Raw genomic sequence first — 23,130 nt, forward strand, 5'->3', positions numbered from 1 at the left:
TGGATTTGGTAGAAGGAAACTGAAAGAAGCCTATCGTATATGTCTATGTATGTATGTGTATATATATATATATATATATATATATATATATATATATATATATATATATGTATGTATAAATATGTCTGTATTTGTCCCCCATCACCGCTTGACAATTGGTGTTGGTGTGTTTACGTCCCCATAACTTGGTGGTTCAGCAAAAGAAACTGATAGAATAAGAACTAGGCTTAAAAAAGAACAAGTCCTGGGGTCGATTTGTTTAACTAAAACCCTTCAAGGTAGTGCTCCAGCATGGCCATAGTCAAAAGACTGAAACAAGTAAAGCAATAAAAGAACAGACTAAGTTCTAGAGTTCATATAAATTGGTCAAAGATCCTTAAAGACATTGGAACCCTGACATTGGCCAGAAACGAATAAGTGAAATCAATAAAAGGATACATAATAAATAACAAGATGGATAGGGAGGTCAGAGCAGAAGATATGGAATACATAAAAGTAAAGATTAATGAGCTGGATATAATTTAACTCTCTAATTGGTCATTCCTCATCCTATAGACCTGTGATCAGATGGACAATCCTACCATGTCTTTACTGTAATCATTTTATACTAAATGTATTTTGTGCTATGTTATATACACTGTGTCCTTGCTGTTTTGTTTTCTGATTACTATTTTGAGATGTCAAGCTGTGAATTCAGAGTGATTTGACTATTATTTCTAGCTAGTCACACATCTATGTAAAGTTTACCCTGTTTGGTTTCTAAAATGTCTGGTTCTTCAAATTTGTTATTGTTTCTTCCACAATGCTGAAAGTAGGAAATGATCTTTGATAATTCTACATTACTCAAGTGGAATATTAACCTGACAAACTGACAGTAAAAATTCTAACTTCAAATGACTGTACCTTCATTCCTTCCCCTCACATAGTATTTACCTTTCTTTCAGTCCTTGTTTTTCATTAATGTTTCATTTTATTTTAAATATTCAGAACTTTAAACACTTCATCCATTGTCTGACTTTCCCAACCTCTGAATCTTTCTTCTTCTTTCTCTTTGATATGTCTCTTTCTCTCTTTTATACTTTTACACATACACGCACTCTCATACACACACATATATATATATATATAAGTAAGCTGATTCACTGCTTGAATAAGGCCAGTTAAACTATAGCTAGTTTTCGTTCTACTTTCAGGCCTTGGAAAAATAACATACCCATGTTATGGATTGATATATACTCAGACCACTTTATTTGAAATCGACTAAAAGTAAGCTCTGCGCATGTTTTTGCCTAGTACTGATGTGCGCCAATGCTTAAGTGACAGGCCGTCCCCTTCTCTAGGGCCACAGCAAACAGATCTGTGCATGACTGCTAGCAAGCTATTTGTATTACTTATATTAGAACAATCACTAGATACACAGCCAAATAATATGATTTGATTACTACTACTACTACTACTACTACTACTACTACTACTACTACTACTACTACTACTACTACTACTACTACTGCTACTACTATTACACAAATTTTTATTACTGGTTGCAGAATATACTAAATTAGATCTGTCTCACATTTACCTATTCTTCCTGTGTTTTTTGTGTGGTTATGCCTTCTAAAAACATCTGTCCTCGAAAAGCAACAATACACTCTCTACTCTTGGTTCTACCATTTTTAATTGTCACTTCTGTTTTCTTTCTCACTCACTCACCCACTCACCTGCATGACTGCCTGTTTCTTTGACATTTTCTTTTTTTTTTTTTTTTTTCATGTGTGATTTCCCCCTCTCCTCTTATCTACTGGACTAACCATTCATATATAATTTCACTTGTGCATCATATTTAAAGGAAGTGTCAACTGTTTTTCACATTACATCTTGTATCAATATTCTGTTGTTCTGATTTAAATATATAATTATAAATTAATATGATAATCTATACTAAGTTTCTCCATGTTGTAGTCATAAATATTAGTTGATGTACTTCCATTCCATGTTCAGTTCAAAGTTCAAATACCTCTGATATTAACAACATTACCCTTTCACCTCTGGAATACTTTAGATACTCTGTTATAAAGTTCTTTCTTCACAAATCTATGTTGCGAGTTATGGTGACTATTTTCATCAAAAATATCTTTCTAGTTTTACTATATTTATATGTTTGTATGCATAGGTGTAGGCATGGCTGTGCGGTAAGAAGCTTGCCTCCCAACCACATGGTTCCAGGTTCAGTCCCACTGCATGGCACCTTGGACAAAGTATCTTCTACTATAGCCTTGGGCTGACCAAAGCCTTGTGAGTGGATTTGGAAGATAAAAACTGAAAGAAGTTTATCACGTGTGTGTGTGTGTATCTATGTATGTGTCTGTGTGTGTGTTTGTCATCCACCACCACTTGACAAATGGTGTGCTTACATACCTTGTAACTTAGTGGTTCAGCAAAAGAGACTAATAGAATAAGTACTACACTTAAAAAATAACTCAATGCCCTGCCCCAGCATGGCCACAGTCAAATGACTGAAACAAGTAAAAGAAAGATAAAAGAAAGATGTATATATGTATGTATTATTCACTAATTTGTGCGTGCGGGCATGGGAATATGTTTCCCAAGGCAAACTGCAGTGAAAAAGTCTTTACAAGTTCAAATACGTTACAAACCTATTTGAACTAATCTAAAGTTGGTATATATGCTTTTATTCTTTATCTGTATGGTATCTGTAACAAACTCTGATCTCCTCCCAGGTAATTTTACTCTATCAGATAAGGATGAAAACAGTAGCTTAAAACTCCAGACTATATTTGTTGAGACTAGACAATAATATATATATATATAAAACCAAAGTTTAAATTACTGATAATTTATAAACCTCTCATTAATAGAGGGAGGCCAATTGAAAATTATGACATTTGGTATTTCCAAAGGCTTTTGTAACATCAGTAAAATGGGTTCAGTTGGGTTTCAAAATGTAGTAGTAGTAGTAGTAGTAGTAGTAGTAGTAGTTGCAGTAGCAGTAGCAGCAGTAATTTCCCAGTATATGCTAGCTCTCTTTTGGTAAGAATATATAATCTAAATAGGATGCAAATACAATTCTACATTAACGCATCTAGAGGTTTATTACACCAATGAACATCTAATTCTTTTGTATATTCATCTCAAATAAAAATCAAATTAAGAACTTTATTGATTTTTCTTCAAAATTACATTGTCCAGTTATTATTTTTTTTTTTTTATATTTTTCTTTTTTATTTGACATCATTTAAAATAACTGCTTTCAATCTGAAATATGGAAAAAAAATATGAAGAAAAAAAAAACAAAATGCAGACAAAACATAAAGAAACTCTCAGCCCAACTGTTATATATTCTAATTTAGACTGAAACCAGATCTTAAGCTTTAATGCTTCTAATAGCCCCCAAAAGCTAATATGTTATGTTTTCACTAGTTTAAATGTACTGTGATGGAAATATTCCATTTATTCTATTTTGTAAGTGACCACTATATTTTAGTTCAAATGTAGTGTACGTTTTAAAAAAAACTAACAAAAAAAACAAAAAACTAAAAGCTAATTTTCTAATGTAATGTTTTCCAAAATTTCTTCTAAACAATTTATTTCCTTTCTGCATTCAAATATTATTCGACTTTCTTACTATATTCTTCGTCATAAATATATTTAAGCATTTTTTTTTTTTTTTTTTTTTTTTCACTTCTTAAAGATTTATAGCATAGAATTAATTCTGCACCTGCTAGTATTTGGGGTTTTTGGTTTTACATTTGTTACTTTTTTTTACACTTTCTTAATTTGAGTTATATATTTTGGCTAATTTGATATTAAATTTAAAATTCCTCTCCTCTCACTATTGCTGCTCTGTGTGGCTATGTTTCATGTTAAAACACCCGTTAAACAGAAATTTATTTGTATATCTACTTTAATTTTAATATTTCAATAGAGAAATTATTTCAACATTTTCTGCTATTCAGTTGGAAGGTAAAAACAATGCGGGTTTTCATGACAAATTTCTGCTCCTTTTTATTTTGTTCTTCTAGAATCCTTTTTCTGGAATAACATGTATAGCTACTGAGTAATTTTGATTGGATTTAAGAATATCTTGTAATGACGAGTTTCACTCCGGCTAAAAGAAATAAGCTAGGAATTTTAAATTATGTTGACCTGGAAGAGATATCATTATCTACTTGAATACAGAACATCTCTATTCTTTATATTCATCATGTATGCATGTATATATCTTTATGTATATATATGTGTGTATGTATGTATGCATGCATGTACGTACTTATGTGTGCATGTATGTGTATATGTAGCTACTCTCTAGCTACTCAAACACGCATACATGCAAACACTTCCACACACACACATGCATGCACACACATATACATTTGTCTATGTGTGTATACATATATGTATGTATATATTTTATTAACATGTATGCTTATTCACACATTTGCCCACATGCAAACATTCACCATCATAATTCCTTGTTTGTCTTTCTCTTTAATCTTGATTATTTCTGCCTAATCTTGATTAATATATATGAAATCCTTCCTACCTCATTAGAAAAATCTTGTCTCATTATGTATTAATTGTTTGATGATGTAGCATTGCTTGTTTTTGAATATATCATGCAGTAATCTGATCTTGTGTCTCCTCTCTGAGCATGTCAGGGAACAAGCAGACATTTGGGACAATGAGGTGGGATAATGTGTGTGTGTGTGTGTGTGTGCGTGTGTGCGTGTGTGCGTGTGTGTGTGTTGAGAGAAAGGGCAGCTACAGGTTTGTGTTTGTGTGTCTCTAGTCTCTATCCCATACACTTGTAGGATAATTAGTCAATTTTTTTTAAATGGAGTTTCACATGTAAACTAATGAATGGTCATTCTTATTGACTTCAGAGAGTTGAATAAGGAAGAGATGACAGTCATGCCTTTCCTAAACTTATTAACAAAATGAATAAGTTAGTTACAACTGGTAGCTGAATCTGTATGATTGTACTTGTACTCACTCCACATGTAACATACCAGCATGCATGCATGTATGTATGTATGTATGTATGTATGAATGTAAGTGAGTGATTTAATTATATTAACCATAGTAGTTCTGAAAGGGCCATGGTTTTGGCAGAAATAGTGTAGCACCGGATTTTAGCTTTGGTGTTCTCTACCCTTCTGTGACAAAATTAGTACCAGTAATATTACTGTACAAACAAATTATCCCACTCTTAACAGTAACTGGCCTTCTATCTCCTTCAAGCTAGTTGAAAGATTTTTTATTTCAATTTATATTTATTCCACCACCACCACAACCTCGTGTGTGTGTTTGCATATGTGTAATCATATCACATTTCACTGTTATTGTTAAGTTGCTGAATGGTTGTAAGTAAAAGTCTATGCGTGTTAACAATTTCAAAAAGATAGGCGCATTTACCATACCAGTTGGAATAAATGTTTGAATTCTTCTTAACTAGAATTAATTTAGGAAAAGATTAGATGGACCATCATTGGTCATATAGCATCTTCATTATAGAACCAACTGTTATTATTAGTGAGGTTATAGATGATTAGTGAAGAAACCAAAGTACATTTGACTTTACCAAATAAATGATGAATTTTTTTAAAAAGTTGTTCTTACGCTTACATTAATTGACTAAAACTAGAATGTGTTTGTGTTTTAATCACTTTATAGCAATGTCAGAGTTTTTAAGTATTTTTGGTAATCTTTTATCAACCATAAACACAATAGCATTGGCTGCATGCCTATTCCAAACAAGGCAATACTCAGCTCTATATTGACAAATCTTGGTTTGTAGATATTGGTTATGTTAAAGATGTGCCTAGAGAAAATTTAATTATCATTTTGTTTGATTACCAAGTGTTTTACTGTTGTGATCGTAATGATTTACTTTAAACAATTAGAATAAAATTCTTTATATTCTTATCTTGTTTAAAGCTTTACAAAGAATTCTATCAACGGATTACATGGAAAAACATAAAAAGTTAAAAAGACATTTTTGTTACACGTATAACAGCAGTTTATATTTAAAACAACATTAAACCCTTTTGATGCCAACCTGCCTGAAAGTGACTACCACTGGTTCTTTGATACAAACTTCAAAACCTTTCATCAAAATTCCATGTTCTAAACACCAGCTTGATAATGGTTTCAAATTTTGGCACAAGGCCTGCAATTTTGGGGGTGGTATTAAGTTGATCACATTGACCCCAGTGTTTAACTGGTATTTATTTTATCTACCTCGAAAGGATAAAAAAGCAAAGTCGACCTCAGTGGAATTTAGACTCAGAACATAAAAAAACAGATGAACTGCCGCTAAGCATTTTGCCCAGCACAATAACAGTTCTGCCAGCTCACCACCTCCACACCAGCTTAATAATGACAATGTTTGTTAAATTCTTTATTCTTAAAATTAATTGAAGTAAAGCTAGAGTATTTTACCAGAAATATTATAACAGAAGGGTTAAGTCTCTTTGGCACTATTGTATCTACTAATTATTGGTTAATGTTAGTAATTTTGTTTTGTTTTTTTTTTTTCCTTTTTAAATTTAGTGAAGACTTTTCTATCATGTCATCTCATCTACTCACAGTTTACAATTAAATATTACCTTGTAGTGGTATCTTTTTATGTTAAATTATGTTTATATACTTGGCAATACCAACCCTTCATCATCAACTAAACTCCAACATGTGGCTTGTTTTATTGCTATATTTAGACACTTGTACTGCAATGTTGCAAAAAGAAGATAGCAAAATAAGATGATATTAGCAATGATAATAGTTTCTTATTTTCTGTAACAAAATTAAAAATTTGCAGTCATTACTTCATATTGTGTCCATGTAATTAGTGTCGTTTTTTTAAACTTAAAAGTATTATTAGTATACCGAAAATAATATTTTAATTTCCTGCTGTGTCTAATTTATGTTTTTCTGTAATCAAATATTAACAAGAATATCCCATATTATTTATTTTCATATCTTTTTTTTTTTTCCTTAATTTTCTCAAGACTGAAATATTTTTTTACAAATAGCTTTTATATTAATATTTTGCATTTAACAACTAATGTAATTAAATATTGATATGAAGACTCTTAGAATTAGTTCTCTAGGTGTAAATTTCTTCACCATAAAGATTTAAATCAGAGAAAGAAGGATGATGTTGACTGAATTTGTTTGCTTTAAAATGTATGAGGAGTGAAAATGTGAAAAATTTATTTTGATTGATTAATCTGAATGTGAAAGTTTCATGAAATGTTTGGATGAAGCATGATATACATAAATAGATTTTTTTTTATATTCTGTTTAATTTACTGCATATTTAAAACAATCAGTGGATATTATTCTTACTTTCTGCCTCTGCTTAATAAATATTTCATCTACATGAGAAACATGATTTTAAATTAACTAATTTGATTTCTGTCAAATTCTAATAGACAAAGACAGATTAGAGTCATCCAGAGAGCAAGTATCAATTTAAAATGCTAGGAAGTCTCTTATTTATTTAAACTTTCAGTGCTTTTGTACAAAATAGCTCTTGAGCTAAATTCGAAACCCAGGCTTTGTACTGATTATTTAGTTTTTGGATCTTTTGCAAGCTTGCTTATACCAAATATGGAAGATTTTCTTCAATCCTTTTTTTATGTCTAATTTTATGAAGAACAACAATGAAGCCATGTTATTTAATGAAGTTAAAATTAATATTGTCACAGATTAACGATATAATGTACAATTTTGAGATGCTTTGAAATGACTCCATAATTTTTTTTTTATGATATTCCACAATAAATGAATACAACAATGTATTAAAGCAATCAATGAAAGTTTTTAGCTGAATATTTCAACATGCAGTAATAAAAATGTGTTGAAACACCAACCAGATAAGATCTAACCTATCTCATTCCTGCTATGGCAGTTATAATGGTAAAACAATAATTCTTCACTTGTAAAAATACTCATCGTACCAGATATAACACAAATGGCTGATACGTTTATCTTGGAATTAATCATTATGTAAACTCTGATTTTTTTTTCCCCCTTTCTGTCTTTGGAAAGAAGCCAAGTGAAAAGTAAATATTATATATTGATTCCTTGTGATTAAGATGTTGTATACCAGTTATTAGCTTCACTTTGAGGTCCTTTGAAATCTGCTTCTATAACAGTAATATCTTCCTCATCAATTTGCTAAAGCTCATTAGTGCTCTGTCAAAGAATGAATATTTATCTTCAGTTGGCTATCCATGTGTGGCACTTATGTCTAAAGTTATCTGAGAAATTTTCCTGTCATTTTCTCTAATTATACCTAATGCTGGCCTATGCCCCTGGAATAAGAATTGGTATAAGTATAGTTACAGTTCCACACCAGACACTCCCTCCACATCTTGCCAATGATTGCATAAAAATATTCTTCATGCTATTATAAAGAAAAATGAAAACTAGCTTCTCTACTATTATGCAACTTTCACCATACCTATGCAACACAGCAATGTTCTTTAATTCTTAATTCCATATGGATATAATTCTGTATAGGATAAAAAGTTGAAGATAATCTTCAGCCAGCAGCATTCAGAAAAAACAAAAAAAAAAAAAGCAAAATCTATTTTCTCTCATTAATTTCTATTTCAAGATAAGTTGGTTATCATAGTTGTCATTGATTAATTCAACCACCTACTCTAGTAGAGAGCTGCTGTAGTAATGACTGTCAGATGTATTACTCTTTAGTTAGGTAAATACAATCACTGTTGACAGTTCTATTAAATGTGCATCTTACAAAACATGACATAATCTAGGTAGACCATCACTCCTTTCCAACTGTGTATTCTAGATCAGGAGTAAAGTTTTGCAATTATCAAATCCTTATGAATGTTTATTCTTATTTATCCTAAAATATATGTCTTCAATACAAGATATAGAATAGAACTTTATTTGTTCAGTTGATGCCTTATGCTTCTACTCACTCTCATGAATAGTTCATATAACAGGGCCTATCTGATTGATTAAGCAACCAGGAAACTTCAATTAACTGCATGAGTCATGAGCTGAATGTATATCAGTGTTTACTTCGTGTGTGTGTGTGTGTGTGTGCACGCGCGTGCGTGTGTGTGTGTGTGTTATGTTATGTGTTATTTCTTTACTACCCACAAGGGGCTACACACATAGGGGACAAACAAAGACAGACAAACGGATTAAGTCGATTATATCGACCCCAGTGCATAACTGGTACTTATTTATTTGAACTCAGAATGTAGCGGCAGACGAAATACCGCCAAGCATTTCGCCTGGCGTGCTAACGTTTCTGCCAGCTCGCCGCCTTGTTATGTGTGTGTGTGTGTGTGTGTGTGTGTGTGTTTTGCTTAAAAGAATATTTGTTCATTGCTTTTTCACTTCCATTTTCCCATGCTAGCATGGATTAGATGAATATATTATCAAGACATCGTTTTACAGCCTGATACCCTTCCTGTCATTAGCACTTGGCTATTTCTCAAGCAAGGAGGCTTTTCAGTCATTTGCCTTCAAGGCTGTAAAGCTCAGAGATGATTTCTTAACAAGAGGAATGGCAGCATCCCTGCTTGTAGCTTGTGGCTATCAGAAAAACACACGTGTAAACAAACACAAAGGCACACATATATACACACACACATACATATAAAAACATATGTCTGTGCATGTGTGTGTGTGTATTAACACGTGTGCATGTTTGTGTGTCTGCATCTTTGTTTACATTATAACAGTAACTCACTTCAAGTGGAGTCAATGTTGTCACTTCTTCCATCAACAAACTGTTCACTCACTTCACACATCTAAAATAAAAGATAAGCAGGTAGGGGGTTGCAACCAGGAAGGCATCTGGCTGTAAAAACAGTGGACCAGAAGTATATACATTTTAAAGATGTGTGCATGTAGCAAATCCAAAATTAAGGATTAAAATTTTTTTTTCTTTTACTTCGGTCATGTCTTTGCATTTGTATTTGTTTCGCTAAAACACTGCTATGAGTGCATTTACTAATCTACTAACACTCAGTTTACCGTGTATGTGTGTATGCACATACATATACATATTCCAGAAGCCTGAAGGAGTCAGGCTCCCATTAGAGGCCTGCGAAACTTAAAGTAGTATGAAACCAAATCATACTGTTTTAAATAGTATATACATAAATATGGTAAATGGAAGATGGAATATACAAGAATCTTTATTAATCACGATAGTTGTTTCCCTCCCCTGGAAATTTTTGAGCCTTGTGCTTACAATAGAAAGGATTATTATTATTATTATTATTGAGTGAGAGGGCAGTGCATGCCATCAAAGTGACACTGGGGTAAAATATATGAAGCCCAGTATATCCATCATGACTACCCGTTTGATGAGGGTACACCAGGCACATGCATCACAACCATATGTGCGCAACATGGTGATCTCATATCAAGATAAACAGCACATGACCTTGCAGGTGGGGCCCAGTTAGAATTTTCTTCAGGTTGAGTAACCCATCCTGTTATTAATTGCTGCCCTTGTCGCAAAATTTGAAACCATTATTATTATTATTATTATTATTATTATTATTATTATGCTGGCAGAATCGTTAGCACGCTGAATGAAATGCTTAGTGGTATTTTGTCCATCGCTATGTTCTGAATTCAAATTCCACCAAGGTCAGCTTTGCATTTCATTCTTTTGAGGTCAATAAAATAAATACCAGTTGTGTTACTGGGTTTATCTAATCAACAATCCACCCCAACAAAGTTCAGGCCTTGTGTCTATAGTGGAAAGGATTATTATTATTATTATTAAGGCAATGAACTGGCAGAAGCATTAGTGCATTGAAAAAAAATGCTAGGGGACATTTCTTCTCACTTTTTATGTTCTGAGTTCAAATGCTGCTGAGGTTGACTTTGTTTTTAATCCTTTTGGGGCTGAATAAAATAAGTACCAGTTCCATACTCAGGTTGATATAACTGACTTGCCCAACCATCTCATGAAATTGCTGGTTTTGTACCAAAACCAGAAATTAATCATCCATCATCATCATCTACTGGATTGGCAAAATTTGTTAAAGAATAGGATGGTATGTCTTCCAGTTTCTGTGTATAGCTCATTCCATACTGATTTTAAATTCTGTCAAGGTCAGCTTTGATTTTTCATTTTTGTGGATTAATAAAATAAAGCACGATTCAAATATTGGAATTAATTCAATTGACTAACCCCCTTCCCTCAATGCTGGCCTTGTGCCTCAAGCTGGCAGAATTGTTAACACGCCAGACAAAATGCTTAGCGGCCTGAGTTCAAATTCTGTTGAGATCGACTTCACCTTTCATCCTTTCAGGGTCGATAAAATAAGTACTAGTTGAACAGTGGAGTCAATGTTATTGACTAACCCCTCCCTGAAAACTTCAGGCTTTGTGCCTATAGTAGAAAGGATTATTATTATTATCATTATCATCATCATCATCATTATTATTATTATTATTATTATTATTATTAATAATAATAATAATAATAATAATAATAGGGGTACTGGTGTATAGCAAAAGCATTAAAATGCTGGTCTTTGTTCCCTACAATATTTAGTATTTTCTCTTTACTGTCTGAATCAAATTCCAGAGGAACCAACTTTGATCATTCACCCTTCAGAAATTACTAAAAGAAACACCAGTAACATACCAAGGTCTTCCTATGTAAGCACTTTTGCTCTACCCTAAACTTTGTGTCCTTGTATGAATATAAAAACAAGGATTAATAATAATAATAATGGTTTCAAATTTTGGAACAAGGCCAGTAATTTCAGGGGAGAGTAAGTCGATTACATTGACCCCAGTGGTACTTATTTTATCCACCCCATGAATGATGAAAAGCAAAGTCAGCCTTGCCACAATTTGAACTCTGAATGTAAAGCCAGACAAAATACCTCTAAGCATTTTGTCTGATGTACTAACAATTCTCCCAGCTCACCACGTTAACAAAATACTATTGTTTTTTAACATAAAAATAAGATTTACTTGTTTGGTACTTTATTCTTTTGAGCCTAGAAGGCTGAAAAGCAAAGTTGACCGTATCAGACTAAAACCTGCAAGGTATTGTGACTCCATTTTATTCCAATTCCACCAATGCATGTTATTCGGCCACACAAGTGATATTAACAGAAAACATTTCTTAAATGTACATCGATTCATTTATAAGGGAATGTACTTATCTCTATATGCATCTACACACGACACACTCACACAATATATTATCATTAAGAAATATATTTTATTTCAAACTCAGAATTTTGATTTCATCAAAATAAAAAGTGAACTATAGACTTCCCTCTTTGCATTAGTAAATGGCTATGTAAATCAGAGGATAGATGTAGCTTTCTAAGTGGACAGCTTCATTTTATTTTATATTTATATTTACCTACTTTTTTTGTTTTTTTCCTCAAATATACGATATCTTTATCTTAGCTTGTTTGGTGATTATTCACTATTTTTCATGATTGAAGTTGTGAAATACTTCATAATTATAAATGTAAGCTTCAATTTGTTACATCTACTTTATTAAATACTGACATATATATTTATTTTCTCCTATCATTTTCACTTGTATAATTATTATTATTGTTGTTCTTCTTCTTCTTCTTCTTCTTCTTATTATTATTATTATTATTATTATTATTATTATTATCATTATCATTATTATTATTTTTGTAGTTCCTTCATATTTTTATTCACAAACATATCAGAAAACTTTTGCTTCAATTTTAAAACTTATACTTCTACATCATAGCAGTTTTCATTTAAACTTAATAGATTCCTTATATAGAATCAGCATACGACAGCAGTATCTTCTTCAAAAAGCAGTAAATAATAATTCCACACATCAGATTGTTTTTGTACTGCTTTTTTTGTTGTTTTGTTTGTTTATTTTTTTATGATTTTAGAATATGTCAGTTTTCTGTTTCTGTACAGAATTTAATTTTTGAAATGTTATAATTTATTTAGATCTTTGAAATATTCTAGAAACCTGAAATATATGTATATATATATATATATATATATATATATATATATATATATATATGTATGTATATATATATATTTATATATATATACACACACACATATACATACATATACACACACATATACATATATACATACATATACTTGTTGTTTGAATTCTTTGTTTTGCTTTCTCTTGTTTAATTGGTTTGTTTTTTACTCCTTCAGTTCACTGACCAATCATCTTGTATGATGTCATTCCAGCCTGTTGACATTAATATGAAACAACATTCCTCTTCCTCCCCATTACCCACACCAGTGCTGGTAGAAAGTCAGATCATAGCTATTGCAGAAGCTGCTGCCAGAGTTGCTAAAGATTCACCCGGATTTGAACCTAAAGAATTAAATTTAAAAAAACAAATAAACAGAGAAATTCAGGTTTGTTTTGTTTTTTTCGTTTTGTCTTTTTTTTATATATATTTCTGTTATTCTCAAAGTGCCACTGTTAGGAACTGTTTTAGTTTACCCTTTTACTAATCTTCTTTGTTTTTTTTTTATGTTAATTACCTGGGTAAATATATTTTACTTTCCAAAGGAAGAGATAAGCAAAATGAATAAGTTAGTAGGGTATCATGCAACCAGAAATAAAACAGGTTTCCTGCTGAGAAAGGGCATGGAGAAATATCTAATGGGAAGCTGCCTCATAAACCAATGCAAGTTTGAAAAGAATTCAGATCATATTTACATGGGGAGCAAGGAAAAAGAAGAGAGTTACTTACATAGGACAGATGTTTGAGGAAACACTTTTTACTGGTTCTTACTGGAGGGGACAGCAACAATGAAAGGATGAGTGGTAACTGAGAGACAGGTTACTCTATTAGTAACCACAAGAGAATGCACAAGAGAAGAAGTTCAACTGATAAAGAACCATGGAAGCTTTTATAGACTGTTTGTGTGTGTGTGTGTGTTACTGTTTTCTTGCCTCGACATCCAGTGGTAGTTGTGTAGTTGTAAGCAAGTGTCACTGTAATGCAAGCAGTGTCTGTTTCTGCTCTTCAATGAAAACATGTCTCGTCATGGGAAAATGTCACCTTACTTGGAAACGGGTAAAGACTGGTGATAGAAAGGGCGTTCAGCCAAAGAAAATCTTGCTCGACAAATTTTTCCAAACCGTTGCAAGCATAGAAAAGTTCACAATAAAAGAGTGATGGAAAAACAATGAAATGCAGAAGCAATGTCTTGGCAATGAGAGAGAGTTAAAGTTTAACTGCCAAATAAATAATGCTAGAAACTCACTTTTGAACTCAGTCAAGGAGAGAAAGAATGCCAGCTGAGGCACCCACCTAAATATGACAATAGTATTCTGTACTAGAGACTTATAAAGATGGAGAAAACAATTAGAGGCGAGATAATAACTAGCCAAACTGACTTGTATTCTGCATTCTGCTCATATTTTTAAGTAGGTACCACAAGGTGATATAATTCACTGTCAATATTCAGTGACAGTTGACCTCTTTGGAAAACATTCCAGAAGTACATTAACGTCGTTGGCATCTTACCAGCAGCAGTAAATTTGTTTGTTACCTTCATAACAGCAGAGAAATCAGAAGCCATCTTTAGAACAGTGGTCTGTGATTGTAAATGAAATCACCCGTTTTACTTACAGTCAAATTAAAGCATTGATTGGAAATCTTCTCCTGAAGAATATTAATAAAAAGATTAAACTGAAGAATTCAGTTTGGATTATTTAATGAGAACTATACCTTAATACTATAGTACTACCTAAGGCAGTGAACTGCAGAATCATTAGCATGCCAGGCAAAATGTTTAGTGGCATTTCATCCATCTTTACATTCTGAGACCAAATTCCACAAGGTTGACTGGCTTTCATCCTTTCAGAGTTGATAATTATTAGCTGAGCATTGGGGCCGATGTAATCTACTTAACCCCTCCCCTGAACTTGTACCAAAATTGGAAACCAATATTGTAGTACTACCTTCCTAGAATAAACCAAGATGAAATAGAGGCTTGTCTAGGTACTCTCTGGAAATGTACATAGCTCTGTGTACTTAAACTATCAATTACCTTGACTTCGACAAGATGATTTTTTTTTTTTATAATTACTTGAACTTGTGGCTCTCTCAAAGCTCATATGGTTTGAATAAATCTGCTAAGTTATATTTTTTACCCCTGCATGATTAAATAAAGGGTGACCAAGAGCAAATTGTCTGTTCTGTTCAGCTGTGTAGGATTGAGAAAATGATGAGACATGAAAAATAACAACTAAATAATAATGATAATTTTTAATAATATCCACTTAATTTCTCTATATAGATAATCATGTAAATACCTTAATGTATACACATTTTGTCTGCTGTAGACATCGAATACTTATTTTTCTAAATCAGTGAACCTTTTTTTTAGAATGTATAAGATTTATAAATATGATCTTTTGAGAAGTGGAAGTTGATATTTTGTAGGGATTCATAGATAAAACCTGAATTTAAAGTATGTGTGTGTGAGTGGTGATTTATATAAATTTTTACATTTACATCTCGTTGGAATAAATATTCCTTGAACCCTATTCATGTCTAAGATTGCTTCCTTTCTTGAAAACTATATCATGTCAAAGATTTCACCATTTTCAATATAATGACTGACTACCGTTTTCAGTTTTTACAATTAAAACTAGCACTGGTATTGACTGTGACAGAGAGAGAGAGGGGGGGAAGAGAGTGATGTGGGGTGTAGTCCACTTGGGTGTTTAAAATTTTTATGTTCTGAGTCAATGGAGAAAGTAATAACAGTATACTTAGGTTGTGTCTGTTGACGATACTTTCTCCTCTACTACAAAAATTGGCCTTATTGTTGGCACTACTATCTTTCATTCCATTGTAGCAGCCATACTTGCTGAACGTATGTCAGTTTTTGTTGTTTTGCTAAGCTGTGCATTTTTTGTAGATTGTTTTCACTGATAAGATTTGTTGATTTTCCTTACAGATGGTAATGACCATGTCACCTGAAGATCCAAACAGAATGGAGGAATTAAGAAAGTATGCTGCAATCTATGGACGGTTTGACTCCAAAAGGAAAAATGATAAACCAATGTCACTGCATGAGGTAGGAACCATCATTACAAAGCCCTGAGATGTTTATCTCAATCTGTACTAACTAAACTACATATAATACTAATTGTTTAACTATTATACTACTGATAGGAAAAATTATTGAAATAACTCATTAATTACTGGAACATTTAAAACTAAACTGCAAAGTAATGTCAACAGATAAAACTATATTTTTAACCAATAAAATTAGATAAGATTAAGTGATATTATTTACCTCCCTAATTATGAGGATCTTATGCGAGTGGAAGGGCAGAGGCCTTTAGTTAGATGAAAGCAGGGTTAATTCAGATAGAGAAAAGCAAGTGGTCGCTAGTTTAGTTTAAGAGTTTAGAAATCGTAAAATTATGGTAAGCAGAGAGATGGTGAAGTGAATAAGATTGAAACCGTCCAGCAGGGGTTGTGCAGAGTCAGTGCAGCTGGTTAAAAAATTCTGCAGTAAATATCTGCTTCAACAAATTACACATATTTTAAAATTTATAAACCTAGGCAATCCAATGAGGACATTTAGAAAAACATGGAAAATAGTGTTAAAAACAAATCAGAAATGTCTGCATCTATTAAATGTTGTCTATATATATATAATACTGGTATTGTTTTCTGTTTGATGTGAAAACTTGTGTAAATGTCTAAGATGAATTTGTTCAATAATAATAGAATTTTTCTGTCTCTGTAACACATCTCTAGAAATGAAATATTTTCTTAATATTTACTTCACTTCAAAAGGCAGCAAGCTGGCTGAATCATTACTGCACCAGACAAAATACTTAGTGGCATTTTATCTGTCTTTACATTCTGAGTTCAAATTCCTCTGAGGTCAACTTTGCCTTTCGTCCTTTCAGGGTCAATAAAATAAGTACCAGTTGTGCATTGGGGTCAAAGTTATCGACTTGCTCTCTTCCCCCAAATTGTTGGCCTTCTGCTAAAATTTGAAATCAATATTTACATCACATCAGGTGGTAAGCTGGCAGAATTGTTTGCCTGCTGGATGAAATGCCTAGTGGTATTTCATCCATCTTCACATTCTGAGTTCAAATTCCGAGGCCGACTTTGCCTTTCATCCTTTTGGGGATGATAAAATAAGTACCAGTCGAGTACTGAAGTTGATGCAATCAACTTGGTCCATCCCCCCAAATTGCTGGCCTTGTGCCAAAACTTGAATCCAATATTCACATCACATTTTCACTAGGTTTTGCATGGCCTGGCTCTGGATTTGTTATCAGGTGTCTCATTCCTAGTTCTGTACATAATATTTTACTGAATTCAAACTAGGAAGTTTTATTTTTAAACAAAGGATGATAACAATTCTTATCTACAAGGCCATTGATGCATGTAGATGCACAATGAAAATTATAATCTTCTTAGATAAACATCTTTTTATAAAACTAAATTTAAAGAAAAGCTATCTTTAATGCATCGAACAAATGTCCACGATGGTGATGGCAGTGATGGTTATTCACTAAGTTTAGCATATATTTCTAGCAATTCTCCACACTGAATTCTATTTATAAGGGATTTACTAAAGTTTACTCTTTTGAATTAACTTCTATATTTTATTACTGTCACATGTTGTTCACATTAATACTTCTTCTCTATATCTACATCTTTGTCATTTATGCCTGTATCACATGGTTGAGAAAAGCTAAATTGATCATGTCATTCTCCTTATTTAGCTATCTTTTATACTAGCGAAGAAATTACAAGGCTGTAAATTCAGCAAAACTTAGAACGCTACCCCCTCCTCTCCACTTCTTGTCAAGAGATTTTCTCGTGTTTAATATCAAGAGCAATTCTACTCAATTCATTTCTAATTCTTAATATGTCTGCTTTATGCTTCAACTGAAAAATTCATTTTTATTCTATTCAAATTAAATAATTTTTACTAGCAGCAATATATATATATATTATAAATATTCAACATCTTTTTACTCTGTTTTTAACATTTTTAATACATACATACATACATTCATACGTGCGTGTGTGTGTATATATATATATATATATATATATATATATATAGTTTTTATAATTCCAGTGTATTTATTATTTTTCATTTATTTATTATTTCTGTTCCCACCTCTTCTATTGGCACTAGTTGTTGTAAATTAATTTAATTTTTGTTTGATTTGTGAACACTGAATTATTGGTTTCCACTGTCACTTAGAGAATAATTTTTAAAAACTTTAGGAGGTTGTTTTTTTTTTGTGTTTGTTGTTGTTTGTTTATTTTTCTGCTTTTTAATCAGAGGTGTCCTTATTTATGTTTCTTTTCTTTTGCTCTCTCCATTTATGTTTCTCTGTGTTATTTTGTCTTAGAAAAAAATCCAATGAATTTCATTGGAAATGGAAAGTGAATGAAAATTACAAATAACTTGTCAAAATAGGATTCATATAAAATTTTTTAAAAAATTGCCATGTTAATCATTAGTTTTCATAAATGATGTATATCATAAGCCTTCCCCACCCTTTTTTTTTTCCTTTTTGTCTGTATTCATTATTTTGTTGTTCATAGCTGCTCTGTTCTCTTTAGTTTCTTTGAATATATCCTTAATTATGGTAAAAAGAAAAAAGGAAAGAGGTGTGAGTCATATTGATAAATTATTGATCCTAAAACTTTATTAAATTTATTGCTCAGAGAAATAAAATTTTAAATTAAAATTGAAGAATTAGTTTGTAAGGTTAATATCTTGATTCAATATTTACAGTGTAAATTCAGTTTTTTTTTGTTTTTTATATTTTTTTTGTATTTTATTTGTTTGTTTGCTGGCTTCTCTGGTATATGTATCTGCCTACAGGAAATTGTTGACAACTGCTTTAGAAAACTAGAACATTGAGAAAATAGAGAAAGATTTATATACTCAATATTTCTTACAAATTTTATCTAGAAACATCCATTTTTCATTTTGGTGATATGGTGCTTTTTGTGTTGCTTTTTGATTTGTTTTTATTTCAAAATTCAGTTATTTACGTTTGCAATAAGATTTTTTTTCCTTTCTTTTGTGGTTTATTTATCAACATTTAGTGTTTGGTTTATTTGTTTAAGAGAATCAGTTTTAGACAGATAGCTAGATAGAATGATGTAGGTTAGCTGTTGCTTAGTCATTATTTAATTTATTTACAAAATACTGTAATAAATTATTTGCTTCAAGAAAAATATCTATTTTGATATGCTGTTGATTAAATATTCATTTTTATATGTTGAGAGAGGGGTGGTAGTTAAATAATTGAAGCACAGGGGGTATAAGATGTACATTGCATTATTATTTTACTGTCTTCACATCGTTATATATATATATATATAATTTCAAAATAGCCTAATCATTTCATGGTGCAAATTTAATGCGGACAAGCATATCTTACTTTTTCCGAGTCATTTCAATTTAGTTGGTCGTCGTCACTTTTAACAGTGATAATCCAGAGTTACGTCCCTTACTCACTTACCACTTGCTGGCGACAAAAAGTGAAAAATTCTGTTTTCATTCTTTCGGAAGTTCGTAAATAAAATTTGGAAAAAAAAAAAAGATAGAGAAAAAGAAAAGGAAATGAACAACAACAAAAAAGTTAAAAAAACAACAACATTGTACTTAGCTATTGTTTTCAGTTAAAGATAGAATTCTCTAATGAATTAATTTTGATTAGAAATGTCACGCATTGAATAAAATATGACAAATCTTTCAAATTCTTAAAATCAATAAAAGAAGGGAAAAAACTGCAAAAATAACGAATTGTACTGATTATCGTAGTGTTTCCTGCTACTTTAGATGTTTTATCACAGAGATCATTTGGTGCACAATAATCTAAAGATTGCAGAAAGTCTGCGAATAAACACAGCCCACATACATTCTTATTCTTTACTTAGTCGCTATTCAAGATCATCTAAGAAATAATTTAGTCTATCAATTCTCTGGCCTAACATTGGCAAACGGGCTTCTGGTTTTTGACGACCGTACGAGTGTGCGTGCGTCTATGTATACACGTGTTGTATATTGTGTGCGCGCATTGAGCAATGTGTGTGTACATACATTCGTATATAAATATGTGTATAGTCTACAGTGCACTTAAGTGACACACACACATTTTTGCTTGGTTCATTCATTGGATTGCGACCATGTTAAATCACCCCCTTATTAAGGGTTTTAGTTCATATCAACACTAGTAATTATTTTAAAATCTAGTGTTTATGTTATCGATTTCTATTTTCCGAATTGCTGAGTTTTGGTGGGTTAGAAAGGTCATAAAATAGCCTTTTTTTTTTTTAATTGATGTCTATGTAATGGCACATACAAACAGACGCGTGCGCGCGTATAGACGGACACGGCGATCTTGCAGTTTCTGCCTACCCGTGTCACTCAGTAAGCATTGGTCAGTCCAGGTCTGTAGTAGAAAACACTTGCTAAAGATGTCACACAGAGGGATCAAACCCCAAAATCATTAGGCTGCAAAGTGAAATTCTCAATCACGCAGTCATGTCTGCGTCTATACACACACACTTGTATGTATGTGTGTATGTGTGTGTGTGTGCGTGTGCGCGTGCACGCGCGGTAATGAGGCATACCAATGCCATTATCTATGTATGCATTTCTTCACATTATATACCATACCTGTACTAGTGTTTACACTTTATTCTATTTAAGGATTTTTGTCATGGGTTCACAAAAGAACACAATGCAGTATATCATGGAAGCTGTAATGCTTGAGAAAGCATGTATGGGTTTAAATAGGAATCCATAAATTCGTCTTTGTAATATATATATATTTATAAACATAATTAAGGGATCAGCAAGCATTTGCTTCGCCATATACCGAAGTTCAGAAATAGCAGCTAAAAAAGCTGAGACTCCAACAGATAGCATTACTTGTAACTCACAAAGCAAAAACAAGAAGAAAAAACAATGAAAACTAACCATTTAAAGTTAATCATAGACGCGTTAAAAATTATTAATTGTTGATTTATTAATAAATTAATAAATTGATAAATCTTTACCCTTTTAATTTATATATATATATATATATATATATATATATATATATACTTGCACACACTCGTTATTGATTTCAAACTTTGGCACAAGACCAGCAAGTTTAGAAGCAGTAAGTTGATTACATCAATTCCAATACTGGTACTTATTTTATTGACCCTCAAAATACATGAAAAGCGAAGTCAACCTCGGCAGAATTTGAACTTAGAACATGAAGATCAATTAAATGCTTCTAAGCATTTTGCCTGGCGTGCTAACTATTCTGCCAGCTCACTGCCTTTATGTCTGTTATTATTAATGTGTGTGTGTGCTTTAGTCTTCATGGCTTTTTCAAGAACTGCAAATGCATGTGTACATATTTACCTATGACTTTCTGTTCACTTTCCATGCTGTCATGGATTGGACAGGCAGACACAGTCAGAGCCATTTCTTATTTGGAATTGCTATTCGTGTGTCATCTGACATGACACCCACACTAGAGAGCCTGAATAGTCCTCAGTGAGACAGGAGTAAAGGGTCTTCACAACCCTACACTTTCTCTGTTCTTTTTTTAGAGGTAGGGGGTGGGTTCTGTGAATTGTATTACTCTTTGTTGGTTAAGCTTAGAAGTGATCAACCTCATACAGAAATTAGAATGCCATTCGTATCGACTTTTTAAGAGCACAAATGTAAACAAACAAATACACACAAACACACACACACACACACACACACACATACACACATTCATACACACATAAGCATATATATATATTTATTAGGTGAAGCATTGTGAGGTATAACTTAAAAAAATGTAGTTGTGTAACGCTGGAACAATGCAAGAAGGTACAAAGTAAACTCTGAAAGGAAAAGAAAAGTAAACAATGTTGCAGTATTACTTTGTATTTTCATATTTTGGAGTGAAGACCACTTCTTCAGGGCATTTGGAAGAACTGGGGGTTGGGAAAGGTCTGCAACTTTCTTTTCTTTTCTTTTCCCTATGTCGTTTACTTTGTACCTTCTCACTTTGTTCTGGCTTCACACAACAATCTTCTTTAAAATATATATATTAGTATCATTATCATCATCATCATCACCATCATCATCATCACCATCATTTAACACCAGTTTTCCCTGCTGGCATGGGATCGACTGTTTGACAGTATTTGCTGATCCACAGAGCTCTGTTGTGCTCCGTGTCTGCTTTGGCATGGTTTCTATGATTGGATGCACTTCCTAATGCCAACCATTTTACAGTGAGTACTGGGGACTGTTTTTGTACCACCATCAACATTAGTGGGATTGCCTAGTAACTCTGTGTGTGTGTGTGTGTGTACAAGCACGACAGTCTATCTATGAAGTTCACTTTCTAGGTCTTGGTCAGTCCAGAGTTATAGTAGAAGGCATTCGTTCTAGGTTCTGTGCAGTGAAACTGAACCTGCAACCTCTTGGTTGGAAAGCAAACTTTTTAACCACAAGTCACATACATGGCTAGGACTCCATTATTTCTTTTTTCTTTTTTTTTTTGTTCTTCTTCTCTCTTGATGTTTACTTACTTTCTAAAAATAGTTGCGACTTCATTTTTTCCCGTTTCTCTGTAACGTAGGTTTTCACATTTGAAAAAACTAATTAGAAACTGCATTGATCCGAGTTCTAAATTATTTGTGAAACAACATTTTAATTGTTATTTGTTAATGAATTATTAATGGATCGTTCGTTAACACTGCTCAGAAAGTAACTGAAAGTTGTCTTTAGCATTCTTTCCAACTAAACATTAATTTAATCATCTTCAGATTAAGGTGTGTACTAATAACTTTCACCTCTCCCCCCCCCCCCACATTTATTTTTAGTAATCCTTGCCATTCTGCTTTTTCCAGTAGCAATAGCACTTACACCATGGTCAACTTTACTCTGAATATCTATTTCCATCACCCGCCTAGTAATTATTAATGTATTTTACTAGAAACATATATGGTATTTTGCTGCTTAATAAATATATATATTCACCTGTTATATATTTAGTTTTGCTGCTTGCTATATATATATATATATATA

At 32.2% G+C, this 23,130-nt stretch overlaps 1 protein-coding gene across 24 annotated transcripts in view; it reads left to right on the forward strand.

Annotated features, from left to right (window-relative positions):
- LOC106867422 (uncharacterized) overlaps positions 1–23,130 on the forward strand; it is a 224,507-nt gene that overhangs the window by 152,408 nt on the left and 48,969 nt on the right. For 16 of the 24 annotated variants that reach the window (XM_014912293.3, XM_014912297.3, XM_014912299.3 and 13 more), the window contains 2 exons: positions 13,222–13,431; positions 15,994–16,113. In XM_014912293.3, coding sequence (XP_014767779.1) covers positions 13,222–13,431; positions 15,994–16,113 — 330 coding nt within the window. The remainder of the gene's footprint in view (positions 1–13,221; positions 13,432–15,993; positions 16,114–23,130) is intronic. The other 8 variants (XM_014912296.3, XM_089364219.1, XM_089364224.1 and 5 more) reach the window with 1 other exon arrangement.

The sequence above is a fragment of the Octopus bimaculoides genome, chromosome 16 (assembly GCF_046866305.1).
Source record: "Octopus bimaculoides isolate indiv1 chromosome 16, ASM4686630v1, whole genome shotgun sequence".
NCBI classification, from domain to species: domain Eukaryota; kingdom Metazoa; phylum Mollusca; class Cephalopoda; order Octopoda; family Octopodidae; genus Octopus; species Octopus bimaculoides.